At 43.0% G+C, this 20,886-nt stretch overlaps 1 protein-coding gene across 1 annotated transcript; it reads left to right on the top strand.

Annotated features, from left to right (window-relative positions):
* Nucleotides 1-13,350: 13,350 nt before the first annotated feature.
* On the top strand, nt 13,351-20,500 carry LOC139765424 (cuticle protein 2-like). The gene is made up of 3 exons (XM_071692786.1): nt 13,351-13,444; nt 19,486-19,772; nt 20,066-20,500. The coding sequence occupies exons 1-3, from the start codon at nt 13,436-13,438 to the stop codon at nt 20,334-20,336; spliced, it is 567 nt and encodes a 188-aa protein (XP_071548887.1). The 5' UTR covers nt 13,351-13,435; the 3' UTR covers nt 20,337-20,500.
* Nucleotides 20,501-20,886: the final 386 nt, after the last annotated feature.

Genomic DNA, 20,886 nt, shown 5'->3' with positions numbered 1-20,886 from the left:
GTTGGCACTGTATCTACCTGAAGCTGGTGGTTGGTACTGTATCTACCTGAAGCTGGTGGTTGGTACTGTATCTACCTGAAGCTGGTGGTTGGCACTGTATCTACCTGAAGCTGGTGGTTGGTACTGTATCTACCTGAAGCTGGTGGTTGGTACTGTATCTACCTGAAGCTGGTGGTTGGCACTGTATCTACCTGAAGCTGGTGGTTGGTATTGTATCTACCTGAAGCTGGTGGTTGGCACTGTATCTACCTGAAGCTGATGGTTGGCACTGCATCAACCTGAAGCTGGTGGTTGGTACTGTATCTACCTGAAGCTGGTGGTTGGTACTGTATCTACCTGAAGCTGGTGGTTGGTACTGTATCTACCTGAAGCTGGTGGTTGGTACTGTATCTACCTGAAGCTGGTGGTTGGCACTGTATCTACCTGAAGCTGGTGGTTGGCACTGTATCTACCTGAAGCTGGTGGTTGGCACTGCATCAACCTGAAGCTGGTGGTTGGCACTGTATCTACCTGAAGCTGGTGGTTGGCACTGCATCAACCTGAAGCTGGTGGTTGGTACTGTATCTACCTGAAGCTGGTGGTTGGTACTGTATCTACCTGAAGCTGGTGGTTGGCACTGTATCTACCTGAAGCTGGTGGTTGGTACTGTATCTACCTGAAGCTGGTGGTTGGCGCTGTATCTACGTGAAGCTGGTGGTTGGCACTGCATCTACCTGAAGCTGGTGGTTGGCACTGTATCTACCTGAAGCTGGTGGTTGGTACTGTATCTACCTGAAGCTGGTGGTTGGCACTGTATCTACCTGAAGCTGGTGGTTGGCACTGCATCAACCTGAAGCTGGTGGTTGGCACTGTATCTACCTGAAGCTGGTGGTTGGCACTGCATCAACCTGAAGCTGGTGGTTGGTACTGTATCTACCTGAAGCTTGTGGTTGGCACTGTATCTACCTGAAGCTGGTGGTTGGCACTGTATCTACCTGAAGCTGGTGGTTGGCACTGTATCTACCTGAAGCTGGTGGTTGGCACTGTATCTATCTGAAGCTGGTGGTTGGCACTGTATCTACCTGAAGTTTCTCTTGTCACTGTTGATGTATTGACCAAGTAGTGTGTCTACTACTCCTCGCTCGTTTTTGAAACACAGTACAATTAAGGAACGCATGGCTATTTTCCAGCAGCCATGAACTCTCAAAACAGGGCATTATCAACTCTTTAATAAAGTTCATTACAGATCATTACCATGAAATAAAAGGATATATTCATGGAGGATTGCGCTGTATAGCGTTGTGCTCTGGTATTCAAATGGGAAGGGACAGTTCATGATCACAAATTGGACCTCCTGACTCCCGTTTAGTTACATCTCGAGTGTTCATCCTGCCTACTGAGGCGGGAGGAGGAGGGAGGAGGAGGAGGCTCCCCCGTCGTACAGCCATCCAGTAAGAATCCGGCAGCCATACCATCCGCTGGTAGAGAGCGGCGGGTTAGTTAGCATGGAGTGAACCAGAGGACACCAGTTGCGACATCCAAGAGGTCGAGATTATAGAGGAGAGGGGAGGAACGAGGATTCTGGTAATGTGATTCGACTCCCAGATGACAGTGAAGGGCTACTTGGAGAATGTGACAAGTGAAAGAGCAAAAGGCATCTGGGAGCCTTAGACGCTCTCTGTATATATTAGGGAGGGCCGCAAAGTCTCTCTATGGGAAGCAGGTCCTCCCATGTTTGGAATGTGACCTGCTTTATCGTATGGCTTTCGTCTCTCTGATTCTCTTTTCTGCTAAGTCAAGCATTGTGGTTTAGCTCGACCCTAACGACATGATAGATGATTGTCCTGTTCTCACTTACGAGGTTGAACTAATACGTAATTACCTACAGCTTGGATTGCCCTTCTCAGGACGACCAGTTAGAACTATGACACAGAAGCCTCGACCTGCAGTATTTTCACCTTGGACAGTGTGTCCTAGAGGATCTGGGTGCACCTACAGCGTCGCATTTCCCAGGACGGTGCCCTCCTTAGGGACATAGGTGGATCAACAGCCTTGCATTTCCAAGGACGGTGCCCTCCTGAGGGACATAGGTGCATCCAAAGCCTTGCATATTCGAGGCTGGTATGACCATTACATACTTTCGTCGTGGAGGACTTGTATCTTTGAGGTCAAGCTCCTCTGACCAGAGTGATTCGTTTGCTTATGACTCCCAGTAACCAAAGCTAATCTTCATCAGACTTGATTGTTATGTAGAAAGACAAATACAAACTTAATAAGATATGTTATGTACATAAACAGAAGGTTTAGGTCTTAAAATGAGTCCATAACTTCATACGGTATTTTGATGGTACACTGCAGCTTCGATACACTGACCACCTGTGTAAGACCCAGTACAATGACCACCTGAATAAGGTCCAGTACAATGACCACCTGAATAAGGTCCGGTACAATGCCCACCTGTATAAGGTCCAGTACAATGACCATCTGTTTAAGGCCCGGTGCAATGACCACCTGTATGAGGTCCAGTACAATGACCACCTTTGTAAGGCCCTGTACAATGACCACCTGTTTTAGGTCCGATACAATGACCATCTGCGTAAGGCCCGGTACAATGACTACCTGTATAAGGTCCGATACAATGACCACCTGTGTAAGGCCCGGTGCAATGACCACCTGAATAAGGTCCGGTACAATGACCACCTGAATAAGGTGTAATACAATGATCACCTTTGTAAGGCCCGGTACAATGACCACCTGTGTAAGACCATCTGTGCTGGTATTATGATGAAAAACACTCGAGACTGAACCTGAATCTTCATGGTTGTGGCGACAGGTAGGTATCCTACAGCAAGGGTCATGAGGGCAGTGAGTCATGCTATATACGTTCAATAATGCCTCTGGGCGCTGAGAATTCGAACCCTGGTCATCCGGCGTGGCTGGCTGGTAATAATACCACTCATACATCACAGGTCCCCCCCCGCCACAGTGGCTGCTAAGGGAGAGAACAGTTATAGAGAACAGCTACCCAGGAAATTGAATAGAAGCCTTGTTACGTGACTGGAGGCAGAGAGTCATGGGGAACCATCACCTTGGTCACCTTTTTACCAGTGAGGTCCCCCAAGGATCCGTACTTGAACCTACACTTTTCATCATTCATATTAACGATACTGACGTAGAGCTGAATAACCTAGTCTCTAGATTTGCAGATGACACAAAGATCGGCAATGCCATATCAAATGAAGGAGAAGATAGGCTAAGATTGCAAGAGGATCAAGATAAAATCGCTGAATGGTCTAGGAAACGGCAAAGGCCATTTTACAAAAAAATGTCGCCAGCTCTTACAAATAGGGAGCCTCACCATGAACTTCGATTATGAACTGATGAGTCATATGATAAAGGACACCCCTACCTAGTGTGAGGGATGTAGGGGTCACTGTCTCTATCAGCTTCAAAGTCTCCCAGCATCGTAACGAAGCTGCTATGAAAGCAAATAAGATGTTAGGATTCATTAGCAGAAACTTTTCATACAAGAGAATACATGTGATGTTGCCACTATACCTACGTCTACTTAGAACCCACCTCGAGTATGCAGTGCAGTTTTGGGCCCTCACCTTACTTAAGCATGGATATTCTTATATTGGAAGCAATGCAGCGAAGAGCAACTCAATCGATTCCTTTTTTTTGTGTTACAAACCACATGAGGACCTGAGTGTTGGAACTGTTCTCCCTCAGCAAGAGGCGTCTCCGAAGCAAAATGATAGATTGTCTCGAAATACTTAAAGGGTTCAGGAACGTTGATATTCAAAATTTCTTTACAGTAGCACCAGACTTAGAGATCATGCAGTTAATGTGGACTGTATGAAATATTTCTTTACCAGCGACATTACTGATGCGTGGAATTAGAGCTCAGAAAATATTGTTCAGAGCAACACCCTTAATATCTTCAAACTTAGGCTTGATCATCACTTGTCACTCTCTGGTATTGAAAAATTCATCTAATCAGTCATCATAACACAGTGGTATGTCATGCTACCTTCTCAACCATTGATCTCTCCCTGGCCATGTTGCCGTATCATACTAACATTGATTAACCCATGTCATCTGCTTTGAGAGAGTAAATAAGAATTATGGTATCTTTCTGTAACATAAGGAGTGATATGACATAGTTAAGTCGAGAGACTGGAGCTCAGGTTTATCCCTTTCATTGTCTTTATAACAGAACAAAAGAGTGAAGGGATCAGCATGTCGTTGGTGATGGGATACAAGACAAACTCATGTTCAGTCCTATGAAATTTTCCTTCAGACATTATTAGTCCTGCAAGGTACTTTTTCTTTTTTTTAACTGCCTGTTTTCTGTCCGGCGTGATGCCGGAGGGAGTGGCAGGTGAGGAGAGAGTCTTTGCTTTGCTAGTCTGTTCTCCTACTCCTTTTAAGGGGATTACATTCTTTATATCTTTTAATCAGTGTTAAGGCCAGACCACCTCGCTTGGACTTTGGGTCTGTCTGGTCTGTGTATCTACGTAACTCTATGTGACTCTCTCTCTCTCTCTGTCTCTGTCTCTGTCTCTGTCTCTGTCTCTCTCTCTCTCTCTCTCTCTCTCTCTCTCTCTCTCTCTCTCTCTCTCTCTCTCTCTCTGTCCTTCATTGAATGCTCTTTCTTACCCACGGTACGTCCCCCTCCTCCTCCTCCTCCGATCTGTCAATTGGTATATCAGTTAATCAACGTTTCTCTCCCTACGTTCTCCCATCTCTCTCCCTGACCTTTGCTCTCTACTTCCTCTTCCTAGATGATGGCCGGATGGGGCGGATGGCGCCCTTGGAACGGGTGCCGCCCTTGGGCAGAGTTGCGCCGCTAAGCCGGGTGTTGCTGCTAGGCAGGGTGTCTCCATAGGGCAGGGTGTCGCCCCTTGGCAGGGTGCCGCCCATGAACAGGGCGACTCCACAGGGCAGGGTGCCGCCCTTTCTCCACTTCTTGACCTTGAAGGAACCAACTGAGAGGGAAGTGAAAGCTTCGTCCGCACCTAGAGCAACACGCCTCTCGCTGTGAAGGGAGCTCTGAGCCCCTCACCAGTTCCAGCGGTTACCTCAGCCTTACCAAGTATGACAACAACAAAAAAAAGAAGAGGAAATAAATGATAACATCCTACGGTAATGAGGGATTGATAGACTCCTCTCTCATACGACACAGCGATGTCTCTCTGGTTCTGAACGTATACAGCAAAAATGAGTTCACCGTTCGTCGAAGTCGCATCACAGATGTTGGTTGTTGTTAGGCTGGTGACGCAAGTCTGGCGGTGAGTTGTGGGGACGGTGGCTGGCTGTACACACGAGTAACAGGAAGCTAAATCCTTCGCCAGCATCAGTTTGTTGCTGCCGCATCAGATTTTTTTTGTGTGTGTGTGTCTAAGGTTAAGTCGACAGTCAGGTACACTGAGCTTAATATGGTCTATTTCCCCTTTTTTTTTTCATTTGATTCACTCTCTTCAGAAGGAGCGAGGGATGGACCGACATTACTTTCAATTTCGCTTCACACGGCCGGGGAAAGGGCTTATCCCTCTGGGGCTTTCTATTTCTTTTTTTCTTGCGATGTATCTGGTCCATTCTCCCCATCTGGCGCCCGTCACATACGCGGTAACCGTAGAACATTCTCCTTATCGCGTCCCATTCACATACGTGCTGGAGGAAGGGAATTGTCGGCGTCTGCCCTTCGCCACAAAGAATTTCAACAGCCACGAAGCACGTAACACGTGTGACACGTTCGTATGTCGCGTGTTCAACATGCTTCCACATACACGCACTTGTGTGACCCCCAGGAAGCGAGAGGAGACACCGACACAATACAGTTAGGAAATTTCAGCTTCTAAAGAGATGGCTTTTCTGATTTCTTTTTGTTTCATTTTGAATGATAATCTTTTGTTTATGAGAAAAATATTAGGTCAATCGTTTAGAAAGGCTGTTGAAAGAAGAGGCACAGTGGAAGGCTGGCTAAATCATTTCTGACAGACATCTCCATCCTCGCTTTATGATGACACATGCTTTGTGCATGCAGGAAAGCATATCACCACATGCAAGACGCTCATCCTCCATAAAGAAACACATACACACACACACACACACACACACACACACACACACATACACACACACACATACACACACACACACATATATATATATATATATATATATATATATATATATATATATATATATATATATATATATATATACCTACATAAATAAACATACATTGGATCGCACACTCATACACATGCATAAGACAATATACACACAGACAAACACCGTCAGATGATGTGACAAACTTGAGAGATGGTGGTCGGACCCCAGAGATGGTGGTTGGTGGAAGACGCAAGTCCGCTGCATTCATCCTCCCGGCCCTCCACCCCCAAGACAACCGCCTTAGTCTTCATCCACCTCCTCTCTTGCTCCTGACCCAGGACGTTGCGTCAACCAGCCTCCCCTCTTCTATTTCTCTCTTTTCTTAATCTTTTGGCTCATCCTGCAACAGAATGATACCATAGCTTGTCTGCTGAGGTCTACGGCCATCGACTATACACTGCGGAGGATGATGGCCGAAATGTAACACAGCCAAGATTGGCGAGACGAGTAGATGTGAGTGTGGTGAAAGGAGAGGTCTGAAGAGCACGTCATCCACTGGAGCAGTAAATCGTCTGTGAGTGAGGCAATGATATCTGCTTCTCGAGCGAAAGGCTTCAGTAGATACCCTGTTTAGGCAAGGAGGCTGTGCTGGAGCAGCACTGCTCGCCCACCGGCAGTGCGTTTTGGGAGGTGGAGACGCATGTAGGTATAAAGAAAAGAAAATATGAATGAAGATCATTTATATTTTTGAACACACACACACACACACACACACACACACACACACACACACACACACACACACACACACACACACACATATACACACACAGACACATACACAGACACACATGCATACTTAGAGGTTTTTGTTTACTTTGGAAGAGAAAAGAGTGGAGGGTGACAACCCCTTAAGTACTCTAAATAAGGTTGATGACGTAGACAGTGGACAGTTCTTCGAGAGATGTAGGGACAGAGCAACCACAGAACATAACATTTCACATACCCTGGTTCAGTTCATTGATAGCGCGTCGACCCGGGTAGATCACATCGTTCCAATTCACTCAATTCCTTGCACAACTCTCACCTTCCTACATGTTTAGGAACCAATCACTCAAAATCTTTTTCACTCCAAAAGCAAGAAACTTGTTTAAAAAAAAATGTGAGACTATAATGTCACTGTGTAAGAGCAGTGAATGAAAGGAATGAAGTGAATGCAGACATGATAGATACAGACAGCGTAACGGAATGTGTACGATGGTACAGAACGTTGAAGAGATGGGGCCCCGGGAGTTGAGAACTCCCTCCCCGTACAGTTACAAATAAAAGGTTACGCTTGTGCGTTACTTTATTAAATCAAACTAAAACATAAATGGTAAGAGCATATGAGACTTCCTTTCTCCAATATAGGATTTCCATTCAGCAAATAGAACATTATCATTACTGATCCTATGAGAGCCAACAATACGATTTGAATCTATCTAGCTTAGAAAGAGAAGGTCAAGAGTGGATCTAATACAAGGACTCAAAATTTTCAAAGCCTTTGCTTTTGTTGACCTAATATCAAAGCAGCTTAAGACTTAATTGGTCTGATTTTACTGGCGGTAATGGATACAAATTCATGGAAAAAAAAAAACCATTCCACTTCGAATGAGGCGAAGGACTGTATGGAACAACAGTGCATATATATATATATATATATATATATATATATATATATATATATATATATATATATATATATATATATATATATATATATATATTTTTTTTTTTTTTTTGTGGGTGGGGTGGGGTGGGAGGGAGGGGAAGGTTGTTTGACCCCTGACCCACCCAGAAAAATTCTTTACATGACCTAGAGAGAGAGAGAGAGAGAGAGAGAGAGAGAGAGAGAGAGAGAGAGAGAGAGAGAGAGAGAGAGAGAGAGAGAGAGAGAGAGAGAGAGAGAGAGAGAGAGAGAGAGAGAGAGAGAGAGAGAGAGAGTTTGAGTGAGGTCCCTTGCCACATGCCGACCAAGCTTCAAGGAAAGCGGTTTCAGATTGAAAGGATGACGTGAATACCCCGACTGATGGGACGAAGTAGATGAAGAAGAAGAAGAAGAAGAAGAAGAAGAAGAAGAAGAAGAAGAAGAAGAAGAAGAAGAAGAAGAAGAAGAAGTAGAAGAAGAAGAAGAAGAAGAAGAAGAAGAAGAAGAAGAAGAAAGAAGAAGAAGAAGAAGAAGAAGAAGAAGAAGAAGAAGAAGAAAAAGAAGAAGAAGAAGAAGAAGAATACAATATCAATAAGCAACATCTCTCGGTACAGTGGGAGGCAGACACAGAGCTACGTGGTCATAGCCAGTTGTATTACAGCAGCGGAAGCAAACTGAAGGAAATTCCGACACAAGAGACTTTGGGTTTAGACCGGGACTTTTCCCCTCACTGGCAGCTGCGAGGCGCTCCATACACCACCCTGCTTTATATTGTTTGATGACCCACGAGACAAGTTCGAATATATGTGCTGAAGATACGATCAAAATCAGTCTCACGATCATAGCCTTGGTTTTGGCAATTAAAGAATATATCTTTGAATAAACTGGGGTATAACTTTTCATGTGAATCTTAATCATTTCCAGTTGTATGAACAATGTCTCTTTGTTTACTTGCATTCTTGGTTTCCGTGCATTACACATGACAGCTAGAGACTGAGTGTGATCGAATGTGGCCTTTGTTGTCTTTTCCTACCGCTACCTCGCACAAGCGCGAGGGGGGAGATTTCATGTATGGCGGGGTGGCGACAGAAATGGATGAAGGTAGCAAGTATGAATATGTATGTACATGTGTATGTATGTCTATGTCTGTGTATGTATATGTATGTATACGTTGAAATGTATAGGTATGGAAAGTGCGTGTGTGGACGTTTGTGTATATACATGTGTATGTGGGTGGGTTGGGCGGGAGACAACGACAAAATATAATATGAAATAAATACTATATATATATATATATATATATATATATATATATATATATATATATATATTTTATTTTTTTTATTATACTTTGTCGCTGTCTCCCGCGTTTGCGAGGTAGCGCAAGGAAACAGACGAAAGAAATGGCCCAGCCCCCCCCATACACATGTATATACATACGTCCACACACGCAAATATACATATCTACACAGCTTTCCATGGCTTACCCCAGGCGCTTCACATGCCTTGATTCAATCCACTGACAGCACGTCAACCCCGGTATACCACATCGCTCCAATTCACTCTATTCCTTGCCCTCCTTTCACCCTCCTGCATGTTCAGGCCCCGATCACACAAAATCTTTTTCACTCCATCTTTCCACCTCCAATTTGGTCTCCCTCTTCTCCTTGTTCCCTCCACCTCCGACACATATATCCTCTTGGTCAATCTTTCCTCACTCATCCTCTCCATGTGCCCAAACCACTTCAAAACACCCTCTTCTGCTCTCTCAACCACGCTCTTTTTATTTCCACACATCTCTCTTACCCTTACGTTACTCACTCGATCAAACCACCTCACACCACACATTGTCCTCAAACATCTCATTTCCAGCACATCCATCCTCCTGCGCACAACTCTATCCATAGCCCACGCCTCGCAACCATACAACATTGTTGGAACCACTATTCCTTCAAACATACCCATTTTTGCTTTCCGAGATAATGTTCTCGACTTCCACACATTCTTCAAGGCCCCCAGAATTTTCGCCCCCTCCCCCACCCTATGATCCACTTCCGCTTCCATGGTTCCATCCGCTGCCAGATCCACTCCCAGATATCTAAAACACTTCACTTCCTCCAGTTTTTCTCCATTCAAACTCACCTCCCAATTGACTTGACCCTCAACCCTACTGTACCTAATAACCTTGCTCTTATTCACATTTACTCTTAACTTTCTTCTTCCACACACTTTACCAAACTCAGTCACCAGCTTCTGCAGTTTCTCACATGAATCAGCCACCAGCGCTGTATCATCAGCGAACAACAACTGACTCACTTCCCAAGCTCTCTCATCCCCAACAGACTTCATACTTGCCCCTCTTTCCAAAACTCTTGCATTTACCTCCCTAACAACCCCATCCATAAACAAATTAAACAACCATGGAGACATCACACACCCCTGCCGCAAACCTACATTCACTGAGAACCAATCACTTTCCTCTCTTCCTACACGTACACATGCCTTACATCCTCGATAAAAACTTATCACTGCTTCTAACAACTTTCCTCCCACACCATATATTCTTAATACCTTCCACAGAGCATCTCTATCAACTCTATCATATGCCTTCTCCAGATCCATAAATGCTACATACAAATCCATTTGCTTTTCTAAGTATTTCTCACATACATTCTTCAAAGCAAACACCTGATCCACACATCCTTTACCACTTCTGAAACCACACTGCTCTTCCCCAATCTGATGCTCTGTACATGCCTTCACCCTCTCAATCAATACCCTCCCATATAATTTACCAGGAATACTCAACAAACTTATACCTCTGTAATTTGAGCACTCACTCTTATCCCCTTTGCCTTTGTACAATGGCACTATGCACGCATTCCGCCAATCCTCAGGCACCTCACCATGAGTCATACATACATATATATACATATATATACTCGCCATTTTCTGCGTTAGTGAATTAGCGTAAGGGACAGATAACTGAGCCTCTGAGAGCAAAATCCTAACTTGGTCCCGTTCTTTATTCCTTATTTTGGAAAAGTAAAACAGGAGGGGAGGATTTCTAGCCCCGCTCCCATCACTCTTCGTTTCCCTTCACGACACTGAGGAAATACGAGGACAGTATCTTTTCTTCCCTATCCCAGGGATAGCAAGAGGTGAAAAGGAAGGCAAATAAGAGTTGGGGTGAGAGAGTATAATTAGGTTTTAGGGAGAATGAAAAAGTGTTTTGGAAGGAGGTAAATAACGTGCGTAAGACAAGAGAACAAATGAAAACATCAGTGAAGGGGGCAAGAGGGGAAGTGATAACAGGTAGTGACGAAGTGAGAAGGAAATGGAGTGCGTATTTTGAAGGTTTGTTGAATGTGTTTGATGATAGAGTGGCAGATATAGGGCGCTTTGGTCGGGGTGGTGTGCAAAGTGAGAGTCTGGGAGTATGGTTTGATAAACAGAGAAGAGTTAGTGAAAGCTATAGGGAAGATGAAAGCCTGCAAGGCGGCAGGTTTGGATGGTATTGCAGTGGAATTTATTAAAAAAGGGGGTGACTGTGTTGTTGATTAGTTGGTAAGGATATTCAGTGCATATATGGCTCATGATGATGTGCCTGAGGATTGGCGGAATGCATGCATAGTACCACTGAACAAAGGCAAAGGGGATAAAGGTGAGTGTTCAACTTACAAAGGTATAAGTCTGTTGAGTATTTCTGGGAAATCATATGAGAGGGTATTGATTGAAAGGGTAAAGGCATGTACAGAACATCAGATTGGGAAAGCGCATTGTAGTTTCAGAAGCGGTAGAGGATGTGTGGATCAGGTGTTTGCTTTGAAGAATGTAAGTGAGAAATACTTAGAAAAACAGATGGATCTATATGTAGCATTTGTGGATCTGGAGAAGGCATATGATAGAGTTGATAGAGATACTCTGTGGAAGGTATTAAGAATATATGGTGTGGAAGGTAAGTTGTTAGAAGCAGTGAAAAGTTTTTATCAAGGATGTAAGGCATGCGTACGAGTAGGAAGAGAGGAAAGTGATTGGTTCCCAGTGAATGCTAGTTTGCGGCAGGGGTGTGTGATGTCTCCATGGTTGTTTAATTTGTTTATGGATGAGGTGGTTAGGGAGGTGAATGCAGAGGTTTTTTAGAGAGGGGCAAGTATACAGTCTGTTGTGGATGAGAGGGCTTGGGAAGTGAGTCAGTTGTTTTTCGCTGATGATACAGCACTCGTGGCTGATTCCGGTGAAAAACTGTCGACGTTGTTGACTGAGTTTAGTAAAATAAGTGAAAGAAGAAAGTTGAGAGTAAATGTGAAAAACAGCGAGGTTTTTAGTTTCAGTAGGTTGAGAGACAAGTTAATCAGGAGGTAAGCCATGATCGCCCCCAAAAGGGAAATGACTATTCGAATACCATGTAATCGAATACCCTTCGTCTCACGTTGGTTGAAGGCTTCATGTATTTATTTCATTGTTAAGATATGTCCTCAGTAATACTTGCATCAAAGTATGGGGTAAATGCAAAGTATTCTGTGTCTCTGAGGTTGTGTGTGTGTGTGTGTGTGTGTGTGTGTGTGTGTGTGTGTGTGTGTGTGTGTGTGTGTGTGTCCAGACTTTTTTTGCAGTGTCTCATTCCACGTCCATTCTGGATCTCTAGAACACCCTCCATTCTTCGAAGAAGACTCCGAGGCATCAACGTTTCCTTTGATTCCTATAATTATCAATATCATCACTGTTACCATCGTAGTTATAGACTTGGACGCGCAAAAAAACTTGAGACCAGCTCGCCCCGCACGGGAGGGTGGACGATGGTCAACACGCTGCCGCCACCAGCCAACCATATGTATGGGTTAAACACTTTCTACACTTTTTGCTCCCTCGCCATGGAGGGTCCTACGCCTGGCTGGTGGAGTTGCTTAACCTCCCGACTGAAAGGGGAGTGTCCCGGATACATTACTAAGTGCAGTCAACATCTGCGACATGTATGAATGTATATCATTGGATCCTGCTTCAGCATGTACATACCTGAATCAGTTCCATGAGTCACGTACTTACACAAATGTGAGTTAAAAACGGTAATAAAATGTTGAAACTTCCGCACAGGCGTCTTCAGAAAAGGCATATGGTTTATGGGATTTGAGGGAATTGATTGTTCGCTCACTACCCTTTCATCGACAAGGGAACTATACGGTTGGCCGGCAAGCTTGGCGTCTGGTCGAGGACTGGGGGAGAAACTTGTGGTTACACTAATTCAGAATGTTTATGCGTTGATAACGTGGAAGCCTACATGTGAGGAGCCTACATGTGAGGAGCCTTCTCTCTCTGACTGATGTATACACGTCCTTATCGCCCTGTGAGGCGTAGAGGAACAGTTACTTCTGTGAGTAACACTGAGGGGCGGCGCTATCATGACTCTAGGTGTTCTTCTTAAGTTGAAGACACTGACCGGCGCTCCTGTTTACGACGTGGAAAAGAGGAAAGTGCCTCCCTTTCCCATCGGTGTCTGGTACTTGACTGGGCGTGGGCCTGCCCTACCTGGTTTGTCCTCTTTCTCTCGGATAGTTGACACAGCCCGACCTTGTCTGGTCCAGGTTGCGCCTATATAGAGGCGTCAGAGGATAGGAGGAATCACATTGGAGCCATCACAACCAGTGCAACATGAACAAGGTAAGGCCAGACCTTCCTGTCCCCTGCTGCCTTGGACGGTATATGGTGTAAACGTTACTTTGGTGATCCATAACACTCTTTCTGCCTCGCATCCAAGATCTGCCTTTTGATATATGCATATATATATATATATATATATATATATATATATATATATATATATATATATATATATATATATATATATATATATATATATATATATATATATATATATATATATATATATATATATATATATATATATATATATATATATCCTTAGCGCGGGGGAAAAATAATACTTCCCACGTCTTCCCTTTGTGGCGAAGAAGGCGAACAAAAGGGGCAGGGGAGAGGGGCTCGAAACCCTCCTCTTTTTGTATTTAAGTTTTCAAAAGTTGTAACAGAAGCACTAGTAGCAAAGCGTGGAGTGCTCATCCTCCTCGGTGTCTGAATGTGAGTGGATGTAACAGAAGTGAGAAGAAGGGAGGGACAAGTTTTGTGTTTGAGGAAAGGAACCTGAGTGCTCTGGATCTGAGTGAAACATAGCATAAAGGTAAGGGGTAAGAATGTTTTAGGAATGTTATACGGGTAAAGTCATGGGTTAGTGTTAAGAAGAGAGCTTACTTATGATGAAGGAGTTTTGGGAATTTGTGAAATAGTTGAAGGACGCGAAGCTCAAGCTGATGTGGGTGAAAATGAAAGTGGATAATGCACTTGACTCGAGAAGACTAAGTAAGAGACACCGGTAGTGTGGGAGGAGCTGTGTATAATGTGAGAGATCAAGTATCATTGAAATGGTGAACAGCTTGTGAAGTTGCGTGCTAAAAAACAAACTGGTGACTGGGAATACATGGTTTAAAAAGGGAACATGCCTAAGCACACATGAGTGAGTAGGAAAGAAGGGAGCGGGCATAATTGGATTACGTACTGACTTATAGGCGTGCATATGTAAACTCCTGGATGTGAATGTGTTGACAGGGGTACCTACTCGGCACGATCTGTAATTACTACTTGGTGGAGGCGATTGTAAAGATTCGCACAGGCTTTTGGAAGAGAGGAAATGATGTGGGTGAGAAGAGGATGGTAGAATTAGATAAGCCTAGGAGAGAGGTTTTTGTATCGAGACAACAAGATAAATCAAGTGTAGAATGGAAATTGGTAAGAGTAGATGATGCTAAGGAGTGAATGAGGAATGGAGAGTATTCATGGAAGCACTACTGACATGTGCGAGAGAAATGTGTGAAATGCGGAAGGTGAGAGTGGACATGTGCAAAAAGGGTATTGATTGCCTGGATTAAGAAGCAGAGCCGCTAGTGAAAGTAGAAATAGAGGTGTAAACGCGTAAGGCGTGGGATTGGGAGGTATACATTAAAAAGAGGCAGAAGATCAAGAGGGAGGTGTGGGTGCTGAAAAATTTGACATGAGAATGGGTCGACGGAAATCAGGAAACTTCAGGAAGAGTACGAAGATGTTTTATAATCAGGTTATTAAAGTGGGGAAGCCAAGAGAACAAAGGGGAGCATTAGTGAAGAGGACGAATGGGGAAGTGATAACCGGTAGAGATGAGGTGAAGAGGAGATTGAGTGAGTATTATGAAGGACTGTTGAATGTTGTTGAAGACAGGGTGGCAAATGTAGGGTATTTAGATGGGAAAAGTAGTTTGGATGTTTAGGTTGGGATAGGGGTTCTTGCGAGGCGAATAAGTTATTGTTTGCTGATGACACACCGCTGGCGGTAATTTTGAGTAAGAAATTGCAGAATTTGGTGTCTGAGTTTAGAAGAGTGTGTGAGAAGAGAAAGTTGTGAGTGAACGTGAATAAGAACAAGGCTATCAGGTTTATCATTGGGGAAAGACAGGTTGGTTGGGACTTGAGTCTGAGTGGAGGAAACTTGGAGGAAACGAAGTGTTATAGACACCTGGGAGTGGACATGGCGACATGGCGACGATGTTGAGTCATAAGTTAGGCTATGGGATTAATGTCCTTGGAGGATGGAGTGAATTCGAATGATGTGGTATACAGGGCGCGATGTGCTGTCAGTAGACTGTACCTAGGCATATAAAGCGACTGGAGGAATCCACTTCACATCCTCCAGTTATTCTCTGTTCAAACTTACCTCCCAATTCACTTGGGATATATATGAAATATATAATGAAAATTTACAAACATTTCTCCCAATTCTTAATAATTTAGTATTATCCATCAAATTTAGTGTAGAAAATCAAAATAATGGTATATCACCATTTTTAGACTGCATCATCCATAGGCAAAGAAACAAGCTTAAGTTTCGTATATACAGAAAATCTACAAACGTTCGCTCATATATCCATTACTACTCAGCCCAACATGACAGTTAAATTATCATCATTACAGTCTATGTTCCTTCGGGCATTACGTATTTGCTGTCCCGAGTTTACTAATGATGAGTTTGAAAAGATATATTCTATTGGATCCAAGTTAAAGTATCCTAGATCTTTCACTGATAAATCTCTTAAGTTTGCAAATAAATCATTTTAAAGTTTTGAACCCAAACCTTCCCTTGACACCAAGAACCTTTGAGTTCTCCCTTTTGATTATAATTTTACTTTACTTTCCATGTTGCTTAAATCCTTTGATGTAAATGTTGCCTTCAGGAACAACAATATTATAAAGCATATCTTAATCAGGAACTCACTAGAAAGTTTTGCAGGATGCATCTATAGAGTGCTATGTAGAAATTGTGATAAGTCTTAAGTTGGGCACACTGGTTAGGATCTTTTTGTTAGAATTAAGCAACATATATATATATATATATATATATATATATATATATATATATATATATATATATATATATATATATATATATATATAGTATAAGAACAGGATAGAAACAAATACCTTGTTTAATTATGTTGAAAATTATGATCAATGTATTGACGGCGTAATGCCATCTCAGTTATCAACTCTAACTCCTGTATCCTGAAAAATATGATTGGGTCTTCTATTATCAAAGACATAAAAGATTATAACATTAATATTAGTGGAGGTCTATACAAATTGGATTGCTTTATTGCGGATAAAATTTGTAAAAAGTTCCCCTTCTTGTCACATAATAAATCTATGATACACTTGTTGCCGGACTCGAACGCACCCGACCTACATTCGGGCAATCACTTTTTTACTTGGTTATCAACTGACTGTTATATTTCTTTCTTGTATCTCCCTGGATGATGTGATTGTTACACGAGAATGCACTGGAATTTGACCAGTGTAGACCCAGTTGCTCACCAACGTGAAACGAAGGGTATTCGATTACATAGTATTCGAATAGTCATTTCTCTATTAGGGGTGATTATAGCCAAGCGGTAGCGCTCCCGCCTGTTGCACAGGGATCCCGGGTTCGATCCTGGCTGTTGAAGATTTTTATGTTATATGGAAGTGCACGTTCATAAGCACTATATTCGTGTGTGTGTGTATATACATATATATATATATATACTTCCGTGTTGTACAGTTAGGTTCTGTAAAATGCTATCTGCTGGTTGTGTGAGCCTAATGGGGTTTGTCCAATGTAGACGCTGTTACACCGACGTGAGACGAAGGGTATTCGAGTACATAGTAATCGAATGGTCATCTTCCTATTAGGGGCCCGGGGTTCAATCCTGGCTGTTGGAGGTTTGTATGTGATATAGAAGTGAGCCTTCCTATGCACTATATTCGCATATATTTATAAATATATATATATATATATATATATATATATATATATATATATATATATATATATATATATATATATATATATATATATATATATATATATATATATATTCTTTTTTTGTTTTTTTGCTTTGTCGCTGTCTCCCGCGTTTGCGAGGTAGCGCAAGGAAACAGACGAAAGAAATGGCCCAACCCACCCCCATACACATGTATATACATACGTCCACACACGCAAATATACATACCTACACAGCTTTCCATGGTTTACCCCAGACGCTTCACATGCCCTGATTCAATCCACTGACAGCACGTCAACCCCGGTATACCACATCGATCCAATTCACTCTATTCCTTGCCCTCCTTTCACCCTCCTACATGCTCAGGCCCCGATCACACAGAATCTTTTTCACTCCATCTTTCCACCTCCAATTTGGTCTCCCACTTCTCCTCGTTCCCTCCACCTCCGACACATATATCCTCTTGGTCAATCTTTCCTCACTCATTCTCTCCATGTGCCCAAACCATTTCAAAACACCCTCTTCTGCTCTCTCAACCACGCTCTTTTTATTTCCACACATCTCTCTTACCCTTACGTTACTTACTCGATCAAACCACCTCACACCACACATCGTCCTCAAACATCTCATTTCCAGCACATCCATCCTCCTGCGCACAACTCTATCCATAGCCCACGCCTCGCAACCATACAACATTGTTGGAACCACTATTCCTTCAAACATACCCATTTTTGCTTTCTGAGATAATGTTCTCGACTTCCACACATTCTTCAAGGCTCCCAGAATTTTCGCCCCCTCCCCCACCCTATGATCCACTTTCGCTTCCATGGTTCAATCCGCTGCCAGATCCACTCCCAGATATCTAAAACACTTTACTTCCTCCAGTTTTTCTCCATTCAAACTTACCTCCCAATTGACTTGACCCTCAACCCTACTGTCCCTAATAACCTTGCTCTTATTCACATTTACTCTTAACTTTCTTTTTTCACACACTTTACCAAACTCAGTCACCAGCTTCTGCAGTTTCTCACATGAATCAGCCAGCAGCGCTGCATCATCAGCGAACAACAACTGACTCACTTCCCAAGCTCTCTCATCCACAACAGACTTCATACTTGCCCCTCTTTCCAAAACTCTTGCATTCACCTCCCTAACAACCCCATCCATAAACAAATTAAACAACCATGGAGACATCACACACCCCTGCCGCAAACCTATATTCACTGAGAACCAATCACTTTCCTCTCTTCCTACACGTACACATGCCTTACATCCTCGATAAAAACTTTTCACTGCTTCTAACAACTTGCCTCCCACACCATATATTCTTAATACCTTCCACAGAGCATCTCTATCCACTCTATCATATGCCTTCTCCAGATCCATAAATGCTACATACAAATCCATTTGCTTTTCTAAGTATTTTTCACATACATTCTTCAAAGCAAACACCTGATCCACACATCCTCTACCGCTTCTGAAACCACACTGCTCTTCCCCAGTCTGATGCTCTGTACATGCCTTCACCCTCTCAATCAATCAATATATATATATATATATATATATATATATATATATATATATATATATATATATATATATATATATATATATATATATATATATATATATATATATGTATGTATACCACTGAATCTCCCATTACTAAAGACGCAAAGAATTGTAACATTAATATTAGTGAGGGTCTATACAAACTTGACTGCTTTGTCGTAGGCAAAATTCTTAAACATTTTCCTTCCCTGTCCACATAATGAAAATTTTATGACATATGATGCCAGACCCGAACATCACCAACCCGAACACCACAATCCGGGAACGCTTATTTACCAGCAAAGTCTTAGCTAAGTCTCTTCCTTGTATATCAAGGGATTGTTCTACGTTTTCTATCTCACACACACACACACACACACACACACACACACACACACACACACACACATGAGAGTGTAGGTGGAGGAAGACTAAGAGGAGGAATGAGAAAACTTAATAGCTTTAACGTTTCGACCCCAGGGTCGAAACGTTAAAGCTATTAAGTTTTCCCATTTCCCATTATATATATATATATATATATATATATATATATATATATATATATATATATATATATATATATATATATATATATATATATAGATAGATAGATAGATAGATAGACAAATAGATGAATTGATAGATAGATAGATAGAAATGGATATGCAGATTTCTCCCTTTATGATATAATGTTTTGCTACCCAAACAACGGCACACACAGCTACCTTTCCTCTGACCTGACGATGCTCTAATGTAAATAGGAAATGAATTTCTGCTTTCTTCCCAGATTATCTTCTCCTGCCTGTTGGCGGTGGCCAGTGCTGCCTCTGAGTTCAGTTTCCCTAGCTCTGCACCAACCGTAGCCCAGGCCCCGAGCCTCGGTGGCCTAGCACCGCAGACCTACAGAGGCCCACCCAGGCCACCTCCTGTACAGATCCTGAGAGACGACCGTGAAGGTCCTGACGCCGTCGGAACCTACAGCTTCAACTATGAGAGCGCTGACGGCATCAGTCGTCAGGAGCAGGGAGCTCCCCAGGGGCCGGATGGTGCCGTAGCATCACAAGGCCGTTGGTCGTGAGTATTCAGGGCTGTTTGACGTACTTTTTGCTTCACGAGACTGTCTTACATGTCAACTTTGCTGAAGGGCAGTGATGAAAACATTGTTCCAAGGTTTAGTTTAATAAAATGAAACGTATCCCGTACATCTGTAAGCATCTGCAGGAATAGCTTACATTTCCTATTGTTTTCTTAAGTTTATGAAGAGTTAAGGAGAATAGAAATCAAAGGCGCAAATCACTCTGATGATATTCACGTTGTCATCGACTGATAGAAGCCACTGCTGACGAAGTGTTCACTTTTCTCCGCAGGTTCACCTTCCCTGACGGCACACCTGGACTCTTTACCTTCGTGGCCGACGGCAATGGCTACCGTGTTGAATCTGACCGTCTACCTGTACCGCCGCCCCTCCCCGCCCACGCCATCGCCCAGATCGAGAAGGCTCGTCTGGAAGACGCCGCCGCCGCCAGCGCCGCCAACAACAACCGTTTTGCTGCCCCGCCTGCGCCCGTCCCATCCACCCAGTACACACTCTCCGGCCCCACCCTCGCCCCACAGACGGTCTTTCTGTTCCAGCAATAGACACACCGACGTGTCGGGACACTGACTCGCTTCCTACGCTTAAGAGATCACATCACTCACGATGTGGTCTATGATTGTTTATAACCATTTATTGTTCTGTTGCAATTGTTTTATATTTTATACCATGACTATTAATAAATACTTTTCTTTTGTATGATAAGTAACCTGGTTTTCAATCCACTTCGTCCAGAATTTTGCACGTTGCACGATTTGGTGGTAGGGCTATGGATCCAGTCCCTCAAGAATTTCCTGACTCTTAAGTCATGCTGATGGATAATGAACTTCAGACCTCTGTAACGAAAGTTGTTATGTGATGACTGAATGTGACACGGAGGCTACATGTGACAACGAGGTTACATGTGACATGGAAGTAAAATGTAACCCTGAGTCTACGCGTGACATGGAGGTTAGATGTGACATGGAGGCTAGGGAACTGGTACCTTCACACTGTCATCCTCTGGCAACGCCTAGTAACCTCACTAACTATCCTCTAGCGGCCCTGAGTATTTTCACCAAACTATCCTCTGGTGGATCTGGGTAACATCACCAA

This window comes from Panulirus ornatus, chromosome 55 (genome assembly GCF_036320965.1).
Source record: "Panulirus ornatus isolate Po-2019 chromosome 55, ASM3632096v1, whole genome shotgun sequence".
NCBI classification, from domain to species: Eukaryota; Metazoa; Arthropoda; class Malacostraca; order Decapoda; family Palinuridae; genus Panulirus; species Panulirus ornatus.
The sequence above is the reverse complement of the archived record's forward strand: the minus strand, read 5'-3'. Positions and strand labels throughout refer to the sequence as shown.

Excerpts from the sequence above, each read along its gene's own strand:
- LOC139765424 (XM_071692786.1), top strand. Across the intron at positions 19,773-20,065 it reads GCATCACAAGGCCGTTGGTC|GTTCACCTTCCCTGACGGCA; the intron begins GTGAGTATTCAG and ends TTTTCTCCGCAG.